The sequence below is a fragment of the Cydia fagiglandana genome, chromosome 20 (assembly GCF_963556715.1).
Source record: "Cydia fagiglandana chromosome 20, ilCydFagi1.1, whole genome shotgun sequence".
Taxonomy (NCBI): Eukaryota; Metazoa; Arthropoda; class Insecta; order Lepidoptera; family Tortricidae; genus Cydia; species Cydia fagiglandana.
The window spans coordinates 15,182,049-15,206,942 of record NC_085951.1 but is presented as its reverse complement, the minus strand read 5'-3'; the positions used below and the strand labels follow the sequence as shown (position 1 = coordinate 15,206,942).

General features: G+C 39.1%; 1 protein-coding gene and 1 long non-coding RNA gene across 2 annotated transcripts in view; both read left to right on the top strand.

Moving 5' to 3' along the window:
• LOC134674707 (uncharacterized) overlaps positions 1-24,894 on the top strand; it is a 444,870-nt gene that overhangs the window by 248,341 nt on the left and 171,635 nt on the right. The window lies entirely within an intron of this gene.
• On the top strand, positions 365-23,649 carry LOC134674837 (uncharacterized). The gene is made up of 5 exons (XM_063532990.1): positions 365-448; positions 5,162-5,227; positions 8,574-8,774; positions 13,048-13,530; positions 23,428-23,649. Exons 2-5 carry the CDS (start codon positions 5,171-5,173, stop codon positions 23,647-23,649), a joined length of 963 nt encoding a protein of 320 aa, XP_063389060.1. The 5' UTR covers positions 365-448; positions 5,162-5,170.

Sequence of the window (24,894 nt, the reverse complement as noted above, 5' to 3'; positions counted from 1 at the left end):
TCAAAGTTGAAAGGCAGTAACTCTGCATGCATTCCACCATTTTTTTCTTTACATATATAGATTGACAGAACAAGATACGAGTTGTATTCAAAGTGGTGCCGATATAAAATTGTAAGTACAAAAGACGAACTTTTGCGTATGAGGGACCATTTCTATACTAATTAACCTTAAAAGTTATTAAAATTTTGTTAAGGAAAAATTAAGTACATTTATTTTATTTTATATATATTCCACTTAGAATTAGCTGTTTAGACTTAGCAAACCTTATCAAATATGTCTTATAAAAACTACACTTAGTCAAAATCGATTATTAGGATCGATAGTTGGTGGTATTATCCACTCTCGATCACCTTTCTCCTAACGGCGGGGTCAGTATCCTCGGAGGCTGCAGTGCCGCGGCGCCTTCGGACCGACGCGCGCGCATACACACTGAGATCGATACATTCTGGTAAGTTATCATATATTGATGTTTTTGTTGGAAATCATGTCGTATTATCGGTGAGATAAAGCTTGAATTTGAATAGCAAAATACCGACAACATACTTTGTCTAAAATTTTTACTGCGGAATATTGTTGACAATTTTAACAAACGTTTGCGTTTGTGTATCAGAGCTATAGGAATATTTGAAGATGTTGCGTTTTGTTTTAGTTAAATGATTGTAGTTTAAATTTTTAATAACATTTTTTGAAAAACGTGTAAGTAGAAAAATATAAGTACCTAAAATATGATTGTCAACGTATGCCACGTTTGCATGTATAGATATATTATACTCGTCAAAATCGAATGGTCCGAATTAGGTCGAAGTTTTTGGCTATACTCTGTTTTTATCGACATGTTCGACATATTACGGTATGTTCTAGATCTAAGGTTCTGCCCTTGAACATTATGTCGTATTCTTTGTGAAATAAGACATAAAGATGATTGTCTGATCTTTTGTTGTGTTAATATTTTAAGTTATGTTTTTGAGCATGAAACGGATCGACATTTTTTTAAGTAAGTTCACAAATCTAAGAAGTTGGAAAAATTATTTTATTGTTAATACACTTATTGCTTACAATTAAGCATCAATGCACAGAAAAGATGTGACCCGTAGATCCGTTTGTGTAATTAAATATGTGTACAAAAAGCGAGAGTTTAAAAGCTAAGATGTGGATAGGATAATCATCAAAATCTCGTCCGAATCGGTTCTAAGTTTTTGAGTTTATACACTTATCGTTTTGATCGACACACATGGTAATTTATATTTTATTACGAATTATAAATACAAACATTATGTAAGGCAAGGTACAGTTAACTGCAATAATATGTTACACAAGGAAGGCCGCAAAAATATCTGACACGATCTTATTTGGAGCGCAATAAGAGCGCGTTACATATTTCCCTCGGCCCTCGGCCCTCGTTTTTTAACATAATAATATTATTGCAGGTGACTGTACTCTCGCTGTTAGTTTTATCTTATTGTTTTGTTTATGTATTGATTATGAATTGGAATATCTGAGGGATTTTGAGGAAGACTTAGGTGAATACTTTGTTAAGATTTTGTGTAAAAAGTTAATAATCTGAGTTTTATCCGAATTGTTGGTATCGGCTTTAAGTTTTTGGAGCACAGTATTAAATTAATTAAAGCTAAGGTACATATCATGTTCTAATGTAATATAATATGACATTAAGCAGGTATATTAACCGCCAAGGATAGTAGGTATCTTTATTGGTTTGTCGATGTACGATTGTGATTTAATATGAATGAAGAATTATAATAAATTGTAATTTAATTTCAACATAGACCTAAAATGTAACTTAGATCTAAACTACATTCAGGTACTTTCTCCCCCATTCGCCCACGCAGCCTAAATATCTAGGTCTCAAACTAAGCCCTTTCTCGAACCTAACCAGTTTATTAGCATTCTAGGCTGACCCATATCCGACTTTGTCTAGTGCCAGATATAGATACCGTTATTAAGTGACCTAGGTTTCGATCTAGTGCATATTTTATGCATTTTGGCTTTAATTGTAAGAAATGGTATTTGTAGTTCGTATGTACGAGAAAATAAGGAATTGATTAACGAAGTGTATTTACCTACAGTGAGCATCAAATACAGCATGGCTTATTAAAAAAAACACTATCATTTCATTATAGATTTCTTAAATAAACGTTTGCGTTTGTATAGCAAAAGTACAGGAGTAATTTTTGAATATAATTTGTTTTGTTTGAGTTTAATGACTGTACTTAGTTTTAATTATGTCATTTTGTAAAAGATGTAAGGAAGAAATATACTCCAAAAAAAATTTTGGACGACCCTGTAATGCCATTGCCCATTAATTCATGAGCCTACATTTTAAAGTCAACAATACACATGCACACAACATCATAACACTCATAACTAAGCCACGTGATTAAAAAACCGGACAAGGGCGAGTCAGAATCGCCCACCGAGGGTTCCGTACTGTTTTACTATTTGTTGTTATAGCGGCAACAGAAATACATCATCTGTGAAAAATTCAACAGTCTAGCTATCACGGTTCATGAGATACAGCCTGGTGATAGACAGACAGACAGACGGTGGAGTCTTAGTAATATGGGGGCCGATTTTTGAAATTCTACCACTCGATTTCGTGTATTTCGTTAAATGATATCTCCACTACTAGGCGTTTAAATTCTACTAATAGAATTGAAATCGAGTGGTCATACCACTAGATTCCAAATTTCGATAGCTCGTATTTCAAAAATTACCATTTCGGCGTTTTCCACCGATTTTCGAGTGACGAAATCGAGTGATCGAAATTCAAAAATCGGCCCCATGGTCCCGTTTTCACCGTTTGAGTACGGAATCCTAAAAACGAAACGTAACTCGACTAAAAAATATTACAACTGCCTATAAATCATTTGTAGTATGAAGATTTACGAAATAAATTTACCAACTCTCAAACTTTATTCAAGTTTACTAAAGTTGTACCTAAGTCAATACCTCGAATGCTCTCGATCGTTAGTTATTAATCAAAGATACCTAAGGTCATTGACCCCGGGTTGAACGGTCGCAGTTTACGAGTTATAAACAAAAGCTGCCCAACCTGTATGTGACGTCACGTTAGCCTGAATATTTGGCTAAACTGTTGTCATTTAGGGTTCGTACCAAGTTTGCACCGATACAAGGAAAATGCTAACTATAAGTCATTACAAATCAGAGATATGAACGCGAATTATTAAATATTTATCATTGAAAATCATCACTCAAAAGTCAATTCTACAAGACAACTAAAAAAAAACTCAATATCTTCATCAGATTACTTTTCCACTCTTGTGGGTAAAATGCAACTTTCTCATCCGTTTTTAAAAATAAAAGATAAAGATAAAAGATTTTTATTCGTGACGATCACAAAACATGTACAGACAACAACAGCAAGAACAGAAAAGAACAATAAGTGTGCATCACGAAATGGACCCAACTCAGCATAATGCTAGCTATAAAGCCAGCGCTGGTCTTCCGTAGGGCCCATTCGGTGATGCCACGACAGATAACACAAAAAGATACATATTTAAAACATTGCAAAAGATACACAGAAAAAAAAAAAAGCATAAATAATATTTTTGAAGCATAAATAGAGGCTTTACGAGTGGTGTGGTGAAAAAGTCAAATTTGTCACTGAATCAGCCGTAAAAGTAAAAGGCTTCGCACGGGCTACACAAAATCTGAACAAATTATTCACTTAAGCCTTCCTCAAAATCACTATATTGATAGGTGAAAACCGCATGAAAATCCTTTCAGTAGGCAGTGTTTGAGTTTATTGCGGACATATATGCATACAGACAGACGTGGCCGACTTTGTTTTATATGGTGTAGTGATAAATTTCGATAACGATGAAAATTTTGGAGTCAAGGGCCCCAGCGAACGAAACGATAATGTACACAGAACACAGATACATCATCGTTTCGTTCTCTCACTGTCCAACTCTATCACTCACAGGTGAAAGAGAGATATTAGCATTTCGTTCGCTACGGTGCAAACGATTGGCATCTTGGTTAGGTGGTCTGATGTACTTTCGTCTCCAACGAGGTTCGCTCACATACAAGTTCACGTGGCGCCAAACTCACAGCATAAGTTTAACATGAAATGTGTAACGGCAGAGTTTCTTCAACTCAAAAGTGGATCAAAGGGGCTGCGTTAAGGATCGTATTAAGTAATTTGAACAATATTAAAACCTTACACCAGAATATACATTACACTCACACACGTATTGTGTAAAATCACGAATAGGAAGAATCTCGATTGCGTAAAAAAACAATGGTGTGGAATCACGAATGTAGTTAACTGCAGTTGTGTGGAATCCATATTGTATGGGAATCGCGAATAGGAAGGGTTGCGTTTGTGTTGTCGATCGCATAATCCATTATAGAAATAAATCCACTCAAATTGCCTTGAAACATTTACAAGTAAAAAAAGTCGTCAAATATTTTTACTTGCCTTGGAGATTTGATAAGTATGTTGCAATCTATAGTCTAGCTGCTAGACAAAGTAGACTTCTATTACTTTTAATGTTCACTATCCATATATGAACCTTTAGTCTGAAATAAATGATTTTATTCATTATTTATTTTATTTCATCATCATCATCATCATCAGGCTATAGCAGTCCACTGCTGGACATAGCCCTCCCCTAAAGAGCGCCATAGCGCCCTGTCTTCAGCTTGCCGCATCCAGCATCTGCCTGCAATCTTTCGCAGATCGTCATCCCACCTGGTCGGGAGGCGTCCTACACTACGTTTGCCAAGTCGCGGTCTCCACTCAAGAACGCGTTTACCCCAGCGGTTGTCGGTTCTTCGTGCGATATGGCCAGCCCACTGCCACTTCAACTTGCTAATTCTTTTATTTATTACAATTTAATAGCTAAAAGTTAAAAACTAGTACCAGACTTGGATATAATGGTTCTTGGAAATTCAAGATATTTCAGAAATGCGTTTTTAAATTAAAATGAGAGCGTAACTTGTGTGACTCTAGGGCCACTTGCACCATCCCACTAACTCCGGGTTAGCTGGTTAAACGGGAGTCACCATGGTTACCAGTACAATTTGCCAATGGGTTAACGGTTTAACCGCTAAACCCCGGGCTAGTGGGACGGTGCAAGTGGCGCAAAATAGTATTTTTTTATGTTTTTTTTTTCAGATTGCAACAATGATTCGTCAGGTGCCACTTCTGGCCATATGTGTGCAAGTCATCACATTCAATGTGGTAAGTCGATATTACAATTATCAGTTATCGCTGCCATGCTACTCGTATCGTGCATTTCGCTCGTACTTGTACGTATACCGGGTGTGGCCTGTAATATGAGCAAAAAATTTAACTGCAGGCTGTATTCCTCATACTGATCAACATTTGTTCAGCGACTATTAAAAATAACTTGTAGTTTGATTTTTAATACACTTTACAAATTATTCAAAGACACAATGTATTGCGAGTTTTGTTATGGTTAAGGCTTGACAAGCAACGTCAATCACAATGAAATGGCGTGGCGATGGCGTCCATTGAAGATAATATTTATTTTGTATGAAAAATAGGGAGTCTAAATACTTAATAATTTTTTAAAGTTGTTGAATAAAAGTGTCAGCGTTTGAGGAGTACAATCTATGTTTTAATTATTTGCTCGTGTTACAGGCCACACCCGGTATATATATTGGACCGAGTCGATTTACTTCTTATTTTGTTGTTTTCCAAATTAATCTCTAATTCCTCTGTCGGACTCGGAGATGAGTTTTATTAACCTTGTACCTATTATCAACTTGTCATTGAGAATCAAAACTAAAACATCGCACGCGCCAAATATGGAAACCAAACTTCGCACAGTAATTAAGTCATATAGTAAGCGTTTGGTCAGTATTAAGCAGAGTCATAATACTCATAATAAACGTAGTAGGTACACAACGCTATAAGTATGAACTCAAATATTTCGGCAACCTAAACAGCACTTGATCCTGACAAAACTCAACGTATTTAGCATAGATAACAGCTGTTTCGACACCGAAAGAGAAATGATCCCAAAGCCATTGTGAGGTGACGATAGCAATGAATATTCATTTTGTGGGTAACTTTCGTACGTGAAAGATACGATACGAGCAGAGGGAACGGTTGTGACGCTTGTAGGTCAGGGGAAATGCGGGTGGATTTAACTGATACGGGTATTCGCAATTATAAATAAGGAGTTCCTAATGTACCTATATGTAACTACATAGGTACAGATATATTACACATGTGATGGTTTAAATAAAAAAGGTTTATGGAAAAAAGAATCCGAGAGTAGGCGATTTGGAACATAATTTAGTTCAACTTAATTTATAATTAAATAATAATAATTCAGCCTATATACGTCCCACTGCTGGGCACAGGGTCTCATGGGCCAGAGGGCTTGGGCTATAGTCACTTCACATACCCAGGTACACCTTTGAATTTCTTCGCAGAATAGATGTATTATTCTTTTGGTGGTGGTTTGTTATATTTATTTGCGTATTTATTTTTGCGGTGGGAGGGTGGGAAAATTAATTGCATGCAAAAAATACGCAAGTAAGTATAACGGGTTAGCACTGATTGCCTAGCACGTTATCTTTTTATGCGGATTAGCAAAGTAATATTTTGGTTTTAAGAATAGATGTTTGCAATGCAGGTTTCCTCACGATGTTTTCCTTCACCGAAAAACTAGTTGTAAATACGTCGTGCAGTAACCACAACACAAGCCTTATTGAGCTTACCGTGGGGCTAGATTGATCTGTGTAAAATTGTCCTAAAATATTTATTTATTTATTTTGAAATCAGATAAGTTTTATGCACAGAAGTCCCACATTATGTTATATATATATATATATTTTAGGTATTAGTTTTAGTTTTGTAGGTAGTTTTAATTTTAGGTTACTTTTTATTGTAATTTTGTTATTAATTATGTTTAATTAAAGTAGATAAGTGTGTATGTCTCTATATTTATTCACTGCTTATTTTGTGTATAAACCATTGAAATAAATGATTTTTATTTTATTTGTATGAAGCCTGGCATGAACATTTAAGCAATATCGGTACTTTGTAGCATTTTTAACCAAAACCGAACTAGCTATTCTAATCTATGAAACTCCTGAATAGGGGCTGAACAACCCTGTAGCCATACTTGATGAAAGGGTGCCTTTTGTTCTAAATGGAATTAATTTACCGCTTTGAAGGCTGGTAAAAGTTTAGTAATGTATGAGTCAAAAGTTAAACACGTAGAGGTACAGGTGTCAATGTACTTAAAAGCTACGCTTTTGCAAAGGGTAAAAACGGGACCCTATTACTAAGACTCCACTGTCCATCTGTCTGCCTGTCTGTCACTAGGCTGTATCTCATGAACCGTGATAGCTAGACAGTTGCAAATTACAATGCCACTAATTTTCCACTTTTAAATTTATCCTAAGCTTAAATTAGCATCTTTCGCCGACATTCCTGCTTGTTAAAAATTAAATATCAACAATACGGCCGATCCCAGCCCAGCCCCAGGATCGCGCAAAGTTGAGGAAGACAAGTAGGGAAGCGGACCCTGGTAAACGCCGGGATAACGCTAGGTAGAAGAATAATACCGATAGGTACTTGATACTTATTTTGTGTTTTCTTGTATGTAATGTATTGTACCGATTGTTTGTGCTTACGAATAAATCAATTCTATTCTATTCTATATAAAATCAATCAACTTGTCAGTCACTTCTACTGACCTACTCCAAACTCCAAAGAGCGAAGCCAGATGACATCGGAAAGATTCCCAAAAAGTAATTTGTCTTAATTACAAGATGTGAGGCTAACGACAGATGCAATTAAGGGCCTCCGACAAAATGGCGACTTATAATTAAGGGATTACTCACAAATGCGCACTGACAGCTAGCTCAGAAGAAATATGTCCTAACTTGTGATAAACTAGCTTGAAAGACGTTGTGACATGTTCAAACTTTACAGATTATATAGGGCAAAAATTACTCAGAATATTAAAATATTTTATGGGCAATTATGCTTCAATAGTGTATTTTTTACAATCTAGTCCTTTAACTGTTTATACAGTACATTGTTACCCTGTATAAATGGTTCGAGTTAGACCAAGAAAAGTCTGCAACGATTTGGATAGCATACGCAGTGCAAGTGTATATTCGGTCGCCGAATATTCGGCGCCTCGGCCGAGAGAGGGGCCGAATATTCGGTTTTCGTCCAAAACCACTATTCGGGTCATATCTTCTTCTTAGTCGTGCACACTTGACAGAGTGGTCGTGGTCATGTCACGGTCGAACTCTGCGCCACCACAGCTCTTGCGATCCGTCGCCATGTGGCTCTGTTTTTGGTGGAGTGGGAGCAATCGTTGTCTGAATTTCCTGTGATGGACTTAATGAGGTCTGTCCATCGTGTTGGGGAGCGGCCACGAGATCTTTTGCCCTCGACTCTCCCTTGCACCACCAAGGAGTCCTCGTTACGAGTGATGTGGCCAAAGAATTCGAGGATTCGCAATTGCACATCTACTAATATGAGAGAGGCATATCTACTGAGATGTAACGCTAACAGTTCTCTTTTAAATCTCCAGGTGCACACAGCGAAGCAGCAAGTCGCGCTCTCCGACTCGTACCTACCCGTCGCCATGCAAGTCATCGCACACCTCACCGACCAAATGGCCTACGAGGCGCGCGACGAGCCCAAAACGACGACCAGCCGACCGACCAAGTCGACCAGTCGGCCGACGGGTCGACCGATGACTACTGGCAGACCGACGGAGAGGCCAGACGCGGTGTATGTCAATACGTATCAGTTCAGCAGGCCGGGTACTAGGTGATGGTCTTCTGCTGTCTTCCTTCTTTTTTTCTCTATTTTTAATGATACGGTGAAACCTGGTTAATTGGCACCTGGATAAATGGGAAACCTCAATAATAGCAACTGAAGGTCGCGGTCCCTTGAGACCAAAAGCCCTCTATAATTGAAATTTTAAACCTCTATACTTACTTGCAATTTAGATTTAATGCTTTCCGTAATTTTGCCTCTGTAATTGACCACATCGCAACTTATAACACCTCTATAATTGACACTGTGCTAAAAAAATAGTTATTTTAGCTCTTCTTATTACCTCCATTATTGAAACGAGTCTTACTTATTACCTCTGTAATTGAAATAATGTAGCGAGCAAAAACCTGGTACACAAAACAGCCGGTCATTTGAGATTTCAACTAGGTTTCACTGTATAATTTATTACGATCTCTATTTTTATTTTATTTTCTTTAGCGATATGGGTCAAAAAGACTCGGGAAAATCGGGTTTTTTTTTCTGTGGATACTACAAAAGTACATTACATATATGTATATCGATACATTTTTCTAAGACTAACAAACTTAGTCATAACTAATTTAAAGAAGTAGATAGACAGTTTTAACGTCGATAAAGATAAAGTACGAAAGTTAAGCTTAAAGTTCGTTTGTTTTATGATGTCCACAGGAAAGTCACACAACCTTTACTCATTATAAAAAATACAAAATAACGCCCTGATTCGAATTTTAAAATACGTCAATTAATAAATCTAGAAACGATATGGATTAGATGTGTCAGTATCAAATGTGACATTAAATTTCTTCAAACAAAAACATCACTTTTACGCTGACACATTTAATCCGTATCGTTTCTAGATCTATTCATTGACGTATCTTAAAGCAGGCGTGGCTTACTCCGCGATTTCGTCGCTTTGCTACAGGGTAGCTAAAAGTACATTCGTTCGACACCAATTTTGGTGGCTAGCTATGGCTTATGAGCCGCGCTTGGCGCTGTCGCCACCTGGCGGACATATCCGTCTTAGAGAATGAGTCTTCTGTACCTAGTACGCTAGTACTATTATTTATTCTGTGCTTAAAGTTCCAATCGGGCAGTAAAGCTCGTGGCACGGCACTAAGTTTCAGGCGGAATAAGAGAACTATTAAAAACACGTTTACAAAGTAATCGTCTTTATAATATCATACAAACTTACCTAAGATTGTTACCCGGTTAACAAACTATGAAATACAAAGTTGGCCCGGCTTTCATCGCATTCACCCTTTCCCTTTGTAACTAAATTTTAATGGGCAATGATAGAGACCAGTTTAAAATATAGTCTGCTCATTGTGATAGGTACTTATAAAGTGCGTTATTGTGAAGTCAACTGGTGCTTGTAAATATCATTACCATACTATAGTAAAACACTGATTTAAACTTTCACGATTATTAAACATTATCAAACTGCACAACGGGACTTAATCGCGTATTTAAGTTTTAAGATTTACCTCCGACGTTTCGAGGACGGCGTTGTCCCCGTGGTCTCGGAGAAGACTGGCTCAAGTTGACATCAACATCTTCTAGCCGCGCGAGTTTTTCGAACTACCCGCACTTGGTCTTGTTTATCAGTTTGAACGTTTTGCGCACTAGGGATGTCACTCTGTCGACACACAACACTAACGATATTCGATTTATCGACTGTCGATATTCGTTTCCGCTTACATTTACTAATGACTGGATTCCATGTGGATGAGATCTTAAAACCCTCGTCCCGATTAAAATTGCAATCCAATTGCAATTGTCCTCGAAACGTCGGAGGTAAATCTTAAAACTTAAATACGCGATTAAGTCCCGTTGTGCAGTTTCATACTATAGTATGCTTATAGTAGTGGTTTATCAGTAGTATGGTACATACTCCTGATAAATCACTATATTTAAAACAAAGGCCAAAGAATCTCGTCAAGTTTATGAACGTTTGCATTGTTTAAATTTAATAATGTGTCAAAGTAAGCTCTTATGGATTATTAAATTCATTAAATATTATTTAACATTATACCAACCTGTGACGTTAATGTTTAGCACAAAAGCCTCTCAAAATTATATCAATCAAAAACAATGTATTTAGTCATTATTAAAGCATAGCTGTATTTAGCCCCCCCCCCCCCACATCTGGCGTATTTCGATCGTCGGCGTCTACAATTCTATGGCCGACGTCGACGCAACGTCGACGCAGCGTCGACGCAACTGCGCAGCGACGTCATTTTCCATAGCGCTGGACCGACGCCGACAGACGCCGACGCTCGAAAGACGCCAGATGTGGGGGGGGCCTTAGATTCGCTGTAGACGTTAGAGAAATAATAATTATTAACTGGTCTTTACTACCAACTTTCTTACTTCTGAACTATTTCCATAAAGTTGAAACTTTGCTGCAAATTGCTTAATAACAAAAGGTAATATATTAATATTGGGTGTGTTGTCGGTTAAGATCTTTTGTAAATAAAGCATATAGCGAGTTTGAAACTTTAATTCACGCTTTCTATATTAATTCATAAGTACATGACGCTCGTTTAGAATTTAGATGGTTTCAGAGATTATTTTTATACTAATTTTCAGTATAAATAGAAACAACTCGCTAATTGTCACTATAGGATGGACAGATGTGTCCCCAAGACATATCTACACGAACATTTATTTCTATATTTCTCTCTTGCTAAATTCGAAACGTAGTTAAATATTTTATTTTTAATTTTAACGTTTATATTAAATTAACCCGCCTTTTTGCGCTTTCCGACTTGAATTATTGCAGTTTCTTTGTTAAACTGCGCGGGTTAAACGGTCGACTGCTGCTGAGTTACTGCCACTGCAGTGCAGTTGCAGTAATATTTCACCTCAAACTGAAGTTAACGAAAGACGTTAAGGAGAAAAATTAATTTAAAAGTTTACTGAAATATGGTATCAAATTTTGTCCCGTGGGGAAACTTTATGAGTAACTAAGAATTTAGTTTCCCGTGCCAAAGTTTTTTATTAATATGACTTAGAATATACTCTGTTTGAAACTCTTTTCATTGCTCTTGTAATACTTTAAAAAAAGATTGTGTTCCATTTAAATTTCACTCAAACTCAAAGTGAAATTTGAATCGTTTCAATTTTTGACGCCAGCTATGCACCCACTTGCCTTACAAATGACATTGTAATGCGCGACCATAAAATATACTATAAAAATAGTTGCGCTTTCACACTTTAACCCTTATCTTGGCATCGTAACACCCGTGATACATGGAACTTAAAAAAATCTAGCAGGTTCACTTTATTACCTAACAGAATAATTCTGCCATCAATATGTCGAGCTACCCTCCTTACTTATAGAAAAAAATAATTGTCACGAGTGTCATTGTAAATTAATTAGTAATAATCAACATGGCGCCGCGGAAACAATAGATTTCGGTTCGTACTGGAAGTTTTGCAATTATTTCTTATGTTAGTATATATTTTTCCATAATCAACATTTTGATATCTTTACTGTCTCTTAGTGCATACATATTTACAATGCCTTCAAATTTAAAAACATTTAATACACAGAACCTTACATGAAACTGTTACGTATTATATTTGATACACTGCCAAGAACTGGGAAAGTAGTTTTTATGTTATTTAACTATATATTCGTACGCTGTAGCATTATTGCTACGCCGTAGCCCGTAGCACGGAAAAATATGTGTATGGCAAAAAATGGTCCCAAAGTAAAAAAAATGATTTTTTTTTATTTTAATTATTTTTTTACTTTTCATATTTTACTCAACTCTTTGCTGACGACTTTTTTGAAACTTTACGGGATCAAATTTTCCGCCCATGTGATCAGATATTCGTAGATATAATTTATTTTTACAGGTTTAACAGTCATCTGATGCTTTAGATTGCGTTTACTTAGAAGTAAATGCTAATTTCTGTTGCATTACATGTTTTATTTTTATTCAAATCTTCATTTTTCTTCTAAAAAGTAGGTAACTATTTTGTCGAGTTATTGGCATTGTATCAAATATGATACATATGATTTTCCAAAACTAGAAAATCCTGGATTTTTTTCCTTATTTTTTAATAGCCTAGTATGCTCAATAGGTGACAAAAAACTAAAAAAATGTCTATATTTAAGATATTTTGAGCCTTGCCAAGATAAGGGTTAACAATGCAAAAAATTTTATCTACTTACATGTCAAAGAAATGAAAAGAACTTAAAAAAATATATAAGCGATTCTAATCTTTACAGGCAGCAAACAACGCCATACCACAAGCCCGGCCTCTACGCCCCCCTAGTGCCCCCCAAACCCAACGACCGCACTTACCTCCTCCCCCCAAACCAAAACGCCCCCTACACAGTCATCCAGCCACAGAAAACTAACACGAACGAGCCTCTACTCTCTATACATGAAGAAGAAGTGAAGCCGCTTATTGAACCGAGTCCAGAGTCGCATCTCCTTCCACCGCATTTTGAAGCTGATGTGGATAAAATATCACGCTCAGATAGCTTGATGCTTGATGACTGGGAAGAGAATCTCCAATATTTATCACCAAGTGTGAGAGAGATGATTAAAATGGCGAATGATCCTGATGATGAGAGGTTGATTGAGGATGTGAGGGCTGGGCCTCAGGGGAATAAAGGAGGGTCGAAGCTGAGTGCCTCGAATTTGAGGTTGCTGCTGTTGTATGATCTTCTTAGCAGGGAGGCAAAGAGGCAGAGGCTTTCGGATTATTATGTGAGTATATTTACGTTTTTCGACAATACAGACATAACAATAGCGTTTTATGATGTTTATCAAATATAATTCCACTAGTTTATCTAGTTATTTACTATTGCTTCAAAGGTAAAGCGTCAAAGCAATCAATATACCTACACCTCAGGGAAATCTAGTATTCCCGTCGGTGCAACTTTGCATCGAATGCAAACATTCCTGTTTAGTTCCTATTCCTATTGCTTTAATTAATTATACAAGATTCTCGGCAGCCCGAAGGAATAAAACAGTTTATTTCTAATCACAATTCTTAGAAATCTGGTGTGTCTGAAATGCATAAAAATACTGTATTAGCCCACAATAAATTTTTGATATTGATGCTTCCACGCGTAGGTAGTTCAACCGGGACCTAAAATCATATTTTTTTGGGCTTATTTTTAGGTGTTGAGGATTGTCGAGTAAATCTAATCACACTGACAATAAGTCTCAAAAACATTTTTTAAACTTAAAACCACAAGCTATTAACACTTAAGAGTCATTTTCAACCGATTTATCGTCACAATATCAAAGTCAAGTCATTTTAAGGTTAATAGTTATTTTAATACCTATTAACTATAATATTTATAAATTGGCCGATTTGGTTATGATACCTATACCTACTTATGATTTCCAGTACCTAAAAATAGCGTGACATACAAACGATAATAGTTCTTAGAAAACATTTTAATATTTTTATTTCGTTGAAAACCACTTTCTTTCTGTAACTGTTCTAAAAATAAAACATACCTATGTAGGTAAGTATTGTTACTTTTTTTATGGCATCGCGCTCCTGGCGTATTCAGCCAACCGAGTAAAACGGAGAAACGGAATTAAAGAATTACAACATGACGGATAATTCGGAATTTTGGACAAGGATCAGGGAAAGGTAAAGTATAATAAATTAGTATTGTTTAGTTATTATGTTGCATTTTGTTCTCATTGACACACTAAAGTAAATAGCTTGTCGCCACTAATCCTAATAAAAAAAATTAGGTAGTTGAAACAAAGGGGACATTATCTAGTCCCGATCCCAATGGCATAACATTTCCATCTCAAGCAACTTTATTATTCTGCTATATCCATAAACATAATATAAACCTAATTTCACGGTTGTCCGAATCCGCTGGGAATCGCAGAATGTGTACTCCACTCTAGATCAATAAAAACAGTCAACTTCATATTGAATTTTGTTCTCAGACAGAGGGAACAATTTATAGATGATTAAAGTACAATGTATCGGTCCAGCTACGTATTTTGTGGATAGGTATGGAAAAAGATTGCAACTGTGACTACCTAGACCTACATACCTATGGATTAATGGCTGAATGATGTTGTTCTGAACCCCTAGAGCTTTCACTCAAGAGCGTGACGAACGCTCGCGTTTGCGTTATGTCTATGTTTGTATTGGGATTTTGAACAACGCGCCAAGCGGGGCATTTTGGATACTCAAAATCCCATACAAAATGATATTGAACGCCAACGTGTACATCACGTCACACTATCGAATGAAATTTACACTAGGGGTTTACTATAAGTGCCCTTATGTGATCTTGGTGAAATTGTCAAAGGAAGAGTAGACTCGTAACTGGACACCGTATCGTCCAAGAGTTACGTTCGCTATAAAACAGAGCATCCTGTACAAAGGGATCGATAAAAGGTTTATTGGACGCGACGGACACTTTTATAAGGGCACGGCTCCATTGTAATCCAAAACTACATCTATTTAATATTATAAAGGCAACAGTGTGTCTGTTTGTCTGTTAATACCTCTTCACGCTTAAGCCGCTGAACCGATTTAATTGAAATTTGGTATAGAGACAGTTTGAGTCCCGTAGGACATAGGATAGTTTTTATGTCGGAAACGGAATTAAAGAATTACAACATGACGGATAATTCGGAATTTTGGACAAGGATCAGGGAAAGGTAAAGTATAATAAATTAGTATTGTTTAGTTATTATGTTGCATTTTGTTCTCATTGACACACTAAAGTAAATAGCTTGTCGCCACTAATCCTAATAAAAAAAATTAGGTAGTTGAAACAAAGGGGACATTATCTAGTCCCGATCCCAATGGCATAACATTTCCATCTCAAGCAACTTTATTATTCTGCTATATCCATAAACATAATATAAACCTAATTTCACGGTTGTCCGAATCCGCTGGGAATCGCAAAATGTGTACTCCACTCTAGATCAATAAAAACAGTCAACTTCATATTGAATTTTGTTCTCAGACAGAGGGAACAATTTATAGATGATTAAAGTACAATGTATCGGTCCAGCTACGTATTTTGTGGATAGGTATGGAAAAAGATTGCAACTGTGACTACCTAGACCTACATACCTATGGATTAATGGCTGAATGATGTTGTTCTGAACCCCTAGAGCTTTCACTCAAGAGCGTGACGAACGCTCGCGTTTGCGTTATGTCTATGTTTGTATTGGGATTTTGAACAACGCGCCAAGCGGGGCATTTTGGATACTCAAAATCCCATACAAAATGATATTGAACGCCAACGTGTACATCACGTCACACTATCGAATGAAATTTACACTAGGGGTTTACTATAAGTGCCCTTATGTGATCTTGGTGAAATTGTCAAAGGAAGAGTAGACTCGTAACTGGACACCGTATCGTCCAAGAGTTACGTTCGCTATAAAACAGAGCATCCTGTACAAAGGGATCGATAAAAGGTTTATTGGACGCGACGGACACTTTTATAAGGGCACGGCTCCATTGTAATCCAAAACTACATCTATTTAATATTATAAAGGCAACAGTGTGTCTGTCTGTCTGTTAATACCTCTTCACGCTTAAGCCGCTGAACCGATTTAATTGAAATTTGGTATAGAGACAGTTTGAGTCCCGTAGGACATAGGATAGTTTTTATGATAGGACATAGGATATTTTGGACCCGGGTATGTCCTTAAACTACGTCCAAACCAGCGGTGGAAGGTCCCGTAGGGGCCGCCTGGTTTGCTACCACCCTCCCGCCGGAGTCAGGCGCCAAGCAGCCTTGCTGCGTTTCGTCTATGAGCGGGAGTACCAGTGCCTTTGGGGGATGATTTGCTGTCAGTTGTGTTGCATAATGCCGGTTTTTGGATCCTTGAGTGACGTCGGGCCGAGCAGCTCTCGCTGGAGGGTAGCGGGATCCGAGGCACGGTCTTGCCGGTGGCCGACCGCAGGAAGTTGGGGGCCCAATTGTACGACAGCCACGTGCGAGAGGCTGCCCCGCCACCTAGCGAAAAATCCTGGAATAGCTCCACCGTGCCAGTTGGCGACTGGACGGGAGGACCCGGTGGGTTATTTCAGGGGGGCTCGGGCGTCCCCGCAGTCTCCAAGTGAGCTCCTCATTCTCCGGATTAGCTCAAGTGATCCAATCGGTAAACGCAACACCTCGACAGGCATTTTTTCACCCATCCCACACTCCACAAATATGAAAACAAAAAGAAAAAAGAATAGGGTTAAACACCGGCTGCACTTCCTCCCATTGAAAGTGCACCTCACCAACATCAGGGGGTTGCACTCAAATATCGATCCGGTCCAACACCATCTTGAAACCGAAAAACCGCACCTATTCTTTTTGACGGAGACGCAAATCAAAACCCCAGCGGACGCGTCGTACCTCAACTACCCAGGCTACTCACTGGAACATAAGTTCAGAGCACGTGCTGGGGTCTGTGTGTACGTCCGCGACGACATTTGCTGCAAGCGTCTCCGTTGCTTTGAGGCTGCCGGGTTTTCCACTTTGTGGATTATGGTCGACTCGGGCTCAGAGAAAACTCTGTATGCCTGTGTCTACCGATCGCACAGCGGAAACCAGGAGACAACTAGGCTCTTTGACCACCTTACTGAGATGGCAGATAAAGCCCAACAGCGGTACCCCGCGGCTCAACTCGTATTCCTTGGGGACTTTAACGCCCACCACGAGGAGTGGCTGTTCCCGTACAAGAATACTTGCCACGCTGGGAGGGAAGCGCGCAAATTTGCTGTATCCCTAAACCTTACCCAGCTGGTAAATGTTGCGACGCGGATACCGGATGTTACTGACCATACACCCAATTGCCTTGACCTTCTGCTGACAACTGATCCAGACAGGCACTCGGTTTCGGTCTCAGCTCCGCTAGGATCGTCCGATCACTGTCTGGTGAAATCCGTGTCGATCCACTCTCCTCCTGATCTCTGCCCTAGGGGCACGAGGAGAGTATGGCGATACGAGTCAGCGGACTGGGATGAGATGCGGCATTTCTTTGCGTCTTTCCCCTGGCAGCAGGTCTGTTTTTCTTCGGGTGACCCCTCGTGTTCTGCTGAGGCTGTTGCGGATGTGATTCGGCAGGGAATGGAATATTTCATTCCGTTCTCCGACCTATCGCTCGATCACAAGACCCGAGCATGGTACAATTCGGACTGTGCTCGAGCCGAGGCTCTTAAGCAGTCTGCATACCAGGCTTGGGTACTAGCCCGCGATACCAAAGCTGGAGCACAGAGGGTTCGCGCGAAGAAAAAAGCCTTTAACTCAGCTGCCAAGTCCTGCAAACGGGTGCTTCGAAAGGCTCGATTCGACCACGTCAGTCGAATAGGGGCCAAACTCGCCTCCTACCCTCCTGGTAGCAAGCGGTTCTGGTCCCTGTCGAAAGCGGTCGAATCCAACTTCTGCAGACCCACATTGCCACCTCTGCAGAAACCTGATGGGACACTGGCCCACTCCGCGACAGAGAAAGCTAACTTGTTTGCTTCTCTGTTTGCGAGCAATTCACGTCTAGATGCAGGCTCAAAACTTCCACCTACGCTACCTCATTGCAGTTCCTCTATGCAGAGAATTGCTATACATCAAAAAGAGGTACGCCGAGCTCTGCTGAATCTTGACGTGAATAAGGCCAATGGACCAGACGGTATACCTGCACGTGTACTAAAGCAGTGTGCGCCTGAGTTGTCTCCTGTACTGACACGCCTGTACCGCCTCTCTCTCCAAACAAGAACGGTGCCGAAATCCTGGAAGCTTGCAAACGTGCAGCCAGTACCCAAGAAGGGTAGTCGTGCTGATCCCTGCAATTACCGACCAATCGCCATTACCTCCATGCTCTGTAAAGTCATGGAAAGGGTACTTAACGGCAAACTGCTGGCATACCTCGAAGCAAATGATCTGCTCAGTGACCGTCAATATGGCTTTCGCCGAGGTCGGTCTACTGGGGATCTTTTAGCGTATGTCACGCACTGCTGCGGCGAGGCCATCGAGAGGAACGGTGAAGCGCTTGCTGTTTCACTGGACATCTCGAAGGCCTTTGACAGGGTTTGGCACGCAAGTCTCCTTAGCAAGCTTCCTGCTTACGGCATCCCTGCTGATTTTTGTAGCTGGCTATCTGATTTCTTGAGTGAACGGTCGATCAGAGTAGTTATTGATGGCTGCTCTTCGGACCTCATGGCCATTGACGCCGGTGTTCCTCAGGGGTCTGTTCTCTCCGCAACCCTTTTCCTGCTCCACATTAACGACATGCTGCAACCCAGCATTGTAGGTTATGCAGATGACAGTACGGTTGTTGAGAGATATTTGGCTAGTGCAAGGGACAGCAGGGAGGATATACGTTCACAGAGAGAGGCCATGGTTGAGCGAATGAACTTGACCCTTAGTCTCGTTTCCCAGTGGGGTGATGACAATCTGGTCACGTTCAATGCCTCCAAAACGCAGGCGTGTCTATTTTCCGCTAAACGGAGTCCATTCGACCTGACTCCTTCTTTCCGGGGTGCATCTGTACCTATTACCGACAGCCTGGAACTCCTCGGCATGGAGCTGAGTTCAGTCCTCGGCTTCGGCAGCTTCATTGAGTCTAAAGCACAAACTGCGGCCAGAAAGCTGGGCGTCCTAAATAAGGTGAGGCGATACTTCACACCTGGGCAGCTTCTAACACTTTACAAAGCTCAAGTCCGGTCGTGTATGGAGTATTGCAGCCACCTGTGGGATGGCTCAGCTAAATACCAACTCGCCGCTTTGGACTCAGTGGAGCGCAGAGCCAGGAGGATGATTGGCGACAAGAAGCTAACGGCTAAGCTTCAAACTTTGGCCCATCGGCGGAAAGTCGCCAGCCTGTCGGTATTCTACAGGTTGCACTTCGGGGAGTGTGCTCAAGAGCTACACGAGCTCATTCCACCGTCCCCATTCTACCATCGGACTTTTAGACGCACGGCCGGTTTCCATCCTTACTTGGTAGATATTCCGCCAATTCGCACTAAGCGCTTTGCTTCTACTTTCCTTATGCGCACTGCCAAGGAATGGAATTCCTTGCCGGCGTCTATATTTCCGTGCTCTTATAACCCGGCAACCTTCAAATCAAGAGTGAACAGGCACCTTCTGGGCGAGCTCCATCGTAGGCCACGTCTACGCCTCGGCTAGTCTGTGGCCATGAGTAAACCCATGCATAATAAAAAAAAAAAAAAAAAAAAAATGTCGGAAACCATCCCTGAAGAGAGTGCAAAGGGGGTGGAATTGAAAGAGTTAATGAATTGCCCAATAATTGAAGTAAGCAATGCGCGAATTGAATGATTGCTATTAGCATTAGGTATCCAAGCGCTATTAACCTACTTTAGCTGCTGTCACTAATTCCACGCGGACGAAGTCGCTGGCCTAAGCTGGCACATATATAAAGGTTAACACTGCCCCACTACGCTACCCTTTGGGAATTTGAGACTTGGACTTTCGGGAAATTGATGAATAGTGTCCAAATGCCAAGCGGACCCCGGGATCCCATGAGCCGTGGCAAAAATGCCGAGACAACGCGAGGAAGATACAGTGTCCAAATGCAAGTATTTTTTCGAAATACTATACTAACGAATTCCAGTAATCGAAAGCAGGACTTTAAGCCAAAAGAACATTGTAATGTAACTGCATAGACTAGGAATCCTCTAGACCGAGTTTAGAGCAATTATTTCATGCAACCGATGATTTTTTAAATGATTCCGATGATTGTAACTTTGTACCAACCAACAATGTAAATAATTATAATTTTTATTAATATGATATTTAATAGCACTAGTCCTAGTTTTAAGTTTTAACTGCCATACCCGTTCCGGGTCCATGAGATACGTTTTATGTTTTAACATCTTGTAATTACCATGGTGCAATAAAGAAATATGAATATGAATACGAATACGAACACGAACACGAACAGGAACACGAACACGAACACGAACACGAACACGAACACGAACACGAACACGAACACGAACACGAACACGAACACGAACACGAACACGAACACGAACACGAACACGAACACGAACACGAACACGAACACGAACACGAACACGAATACGAATACGAATATGAATATGATGCCAAAAATGCGGGGGTGCGCGGGAAGAGGTGAGCGAAATCCCGTGCGCTGATTGGTCCGTTCAAAGACACGGACGTCACACAAAGACACTTTCGACTCGAACATAGAGTAAAACTACCGTATGCGTGGCAGAGGGGGTAGCGCGACTATGCTCAGTCTGGAGGATGTTTTTTCTGTGTGTAACTGTAACTACTTGAAACTTATTAACAGTGAATGCATCGAATCAGGAATCAAAAATAATCAGGGATTGTACAAGTATTGTATTAGCAGGAAGTTGCACAAGATCGAGACAGGTGGCGCGCGCTCGTTTCGGAGGCGAAGTTTATTTTTGGATCAAAGAACCAAAATAGTTATTTAGTTGATTGTACAAGAGTACAATAGGGACCGTTGGCGTTGGAGGGTCTGCCATCTTGTAGCCTGAATCGGAAACATATGTGCCCATGTACATTGCCAAAGCAAGTGCTACCATCTACCGTTCTCGTCGATACGTTTCCTTGTGCATAGTAGGTTCTGCCATCATGTGGGCTACATCGGAAGCATAAACGACACATTTACGCCTCGCGCCAAAAATCTGACGGCTCCTATGTTTCCAGGGGCCCATACTTGCCCCCATAGTTCATGCACGGGGCCTTCTACTTCTTCTTCTTACTACCTATTATTAGTATTACGGTTATATTGAATTGCGTTGTGGGCACGCGCGTGTTAACGTGGACGTGATAAAAGTTTAACTACGACGCCGTAAAGCGGTTTCATTCCGCCAAGAAATGGGACACAACTAAAATCGGACCTTCCAATTCTAGTTAAGAACTTCGGACCTTTCTCTTTCAGTAGTTTGCGATTCGTTCAATATTTTATATGTATTTGTATTTTATGTGTGTTTGTTTTGTATACATAATCATGTCGTTGTCATTTAAGTTTTTGTTTATGTTACTTACTTCCTTTTTTTGTATAGGTACCTTTAGGAATACATAATTTACAATATTTACATGGCAATCAATTTTCGACGAAACCTAATAACACCTGGGACATATAGTTCGTTTTTTTAGCATTAGAAAGAACTTCGCAGAAGTAAGCTTGTGGTTCCAAATCCGGCACTTTTAGCGGTAATACTTAATTTGAAGTAAATTATATGTATTGACCATGCTACATTAGATAATTCAATAATTATTAACAATTAAAGAGCCTGATAAAAACTGCACGCTTGCTTCTGTGGAGTTCTTTCTAATGCTAACGATGTTTAGTCCCCAGAAAACTGGCCGCATTTCCCCGCTGTATGGCTAATCTAAGCCTTTGGCAAAATATGACCCCGCTCGTAGGTCGCCAGATAACCTGCAAGTTTCCGGGAAATTTCCTTGAAGTATTTCCTTTATCCTTTTTTTCAATTTAACTAAAGTGGAAAATAAATTCTTGTTTAGGCTCATGGCTTGAACCTTGTGAGCTATAACCCTGTTAATGTACAATGTCGTGAAAGATTACAGATATGGCGTTCATGGGATTTTCAGGAGACCTTTTTATGTTGTGTGCCGAATTTTATGTTCACACTTTATGACCCTTTTACTTATTTATACCATTATATCCATTTTGCGACGTGATTTGGATATATCGATAAGTTATCGTTTATGGTTTAGGCAGGTACCTGAGATCTATAGTTAAAATCGAGTTGAATAAAAAAATTGTAGTCTCAAGGTACCTAAACTTAATAAGCTTACAATGTGTGATAAATAAATTGATTCATAAATAATAGAAAACCTAAACATCATTTTGTAAGAAACATTATCATCATTTAATTTTCATGCTTATCAAAGAAATAAATACTACATCGGCATTAGAACCCAGAACCCAGAAGCCAGGTGAACAAATCTTTAGGTATTTTTTGTACTACGTAAAGTAGTTCAGTATTTCATTCAGTATTTAGTTATTCATTATCGTTTTAGTTTTTTGTTGATTGATTGTTGTTTGATTCTTTATTGTGTGGGATCATCCATTAATTACGTCACGCGAATTTCTAGGTTTTTTGACCCCTCCCCCCTCCTTGTCACACTTGGTCACATTTTGCAAATCCCTCCCCACCTGGTGTGACATTACATTTTAGGCAATTTTGTTTTCAACGAAATCGGCAATACTAACTTGGCTTTATTTTTTTAATAAAAAAATATTTTTGGTAAAAGAAATATTAATAATTTTATAACACAAAACCAATTAGGAACGAAAATGACCTACTTCCAAAACCTCATTATTTAAATGTACAAATGTTTTCGGTTACTGATGAATAGTGATGACGTTAAAATGACATCACAATGTTTGTGACTCCCCCCTCCCCCATGTCACATTTTCTTGACCCCCTCCCACCCCCTAAACGTGTGACGTAATTGATGGATGATCCCTGTTTGTTTGTGTAAGATTGTGTAATATGTCTGCGGTGACTGCGGTTGCTTCTAATTACCACTACATTTTATATGAGGCGCAGCAATAAAACCGCAAATATATTTTTTGAAAATGAGCCATTTATTTAATTTCTTACTTATCCAAATAACAATATCACTTAAATTCCAGGGCTTCTCCCCCGACGTCCTCCAAACCCTCTCCGAGTCCGCCGACGGCGGCGCGCGCGCGCAGCTCCGCCTAGCCCTATCCAAGATGGTGGAACGTAAGGACTGTCAACACGAATACGCCAACAACAGGGCGCGGGAGATGGTCGACGAGCTGGGGAGGGACGAGTCGAAACTGTCGAGTGAGATCCGGTATCTCCAGCCGCTGGTGTATAACAGGCTTTAGATTAACTTAACTTAACACAACTTACTTAATTCAGTAACTTACTGCCCGATTCGAACTTTATGATACTTACGTCAATTAATAGTTAGTTAATCAGGATTAGATGTGTCAGTATCGAAAGTGAAGTTTTTGTTTGAAGAAACGTATCTCAGTGCAAAAACACTGATATATCTAATCCATATCTAGGTCTATTAATTGACGTATCTTAAGTCGAATCGGGCCGTAACAACAGGAACGCAGCAATACGTAGAACGTATAAGTGAGATGCAAATATTTCTACCGTGTCTAAGGTATAGCTGCGTCCTTGTCGTTGGTTACTGAATTAATTATGGTGTGTGAAGCGCTAAGACAAGTTAAGATTAGAAAGTAATTTCTGAAAAGTTTAAAATTTTGATTATTTGACAACTAACATTTTTTTATTTAATTTGCCTCGATCGTAATCGCCACGACAATATTTTCTGGAAAAATAAGTCAATTACCTAATTAAATCGTCGCCTTAATAAACTTCGTCTAAATGAACTAGTGTATAACAGACTTTAGAAATAAGCGTAATGAATGACATAAGCATTTTGTGCATCATTTAACATTTAGCGGAACGTATCATGATATAACGTTGAACATGAGTTTCTACTATTGTTACAAGAGGTTACCTTACCTGATCTTAATGTCTTTCCTATTTCTGAAATAATGTAAGTAATATGTTAAACAGATTCAATCGTAATTAGTAATTATTATACAGAACATTAGGGTTTAACTAAAACATTTTATGTGGCCTCCTAAACCCCAATGTCCTCATTAGTACTTTTCGTACTTTTTTCAAACAAAACCAAAATTAACTCGTCGTGCATTAAAGGTTCAAATTTCAGTGGAAAATTCTGGGGTTTTTATTTGTATGGATAGGCCTTAGGACTAAGTTATATAAAAATTGTTATAACAAATGGAACTTTATATTTTTGGCATCATAAAAGGCAGAAATATTTTCGTTTGTATTGAGTATGTTTATTTCCTAGGTAATGAATAATGGTTGGATAAGGGTACCATATTAAAGTTATGTAGACTTGCCATGAGTTATTTTATACCGTGGCTGGTCCTGAAATTTGTATTACGAAAACGTTAAGTATAGTTAAGGTTTATCATAAAACGCAATGCATTTAAGATTTCTATTCATAATTAAGTCAATATTATTTTTAATAAGTTATTTTTAGCACTCGCTAAATAAACACAGAGTTTATTATAGTGATAATGTGA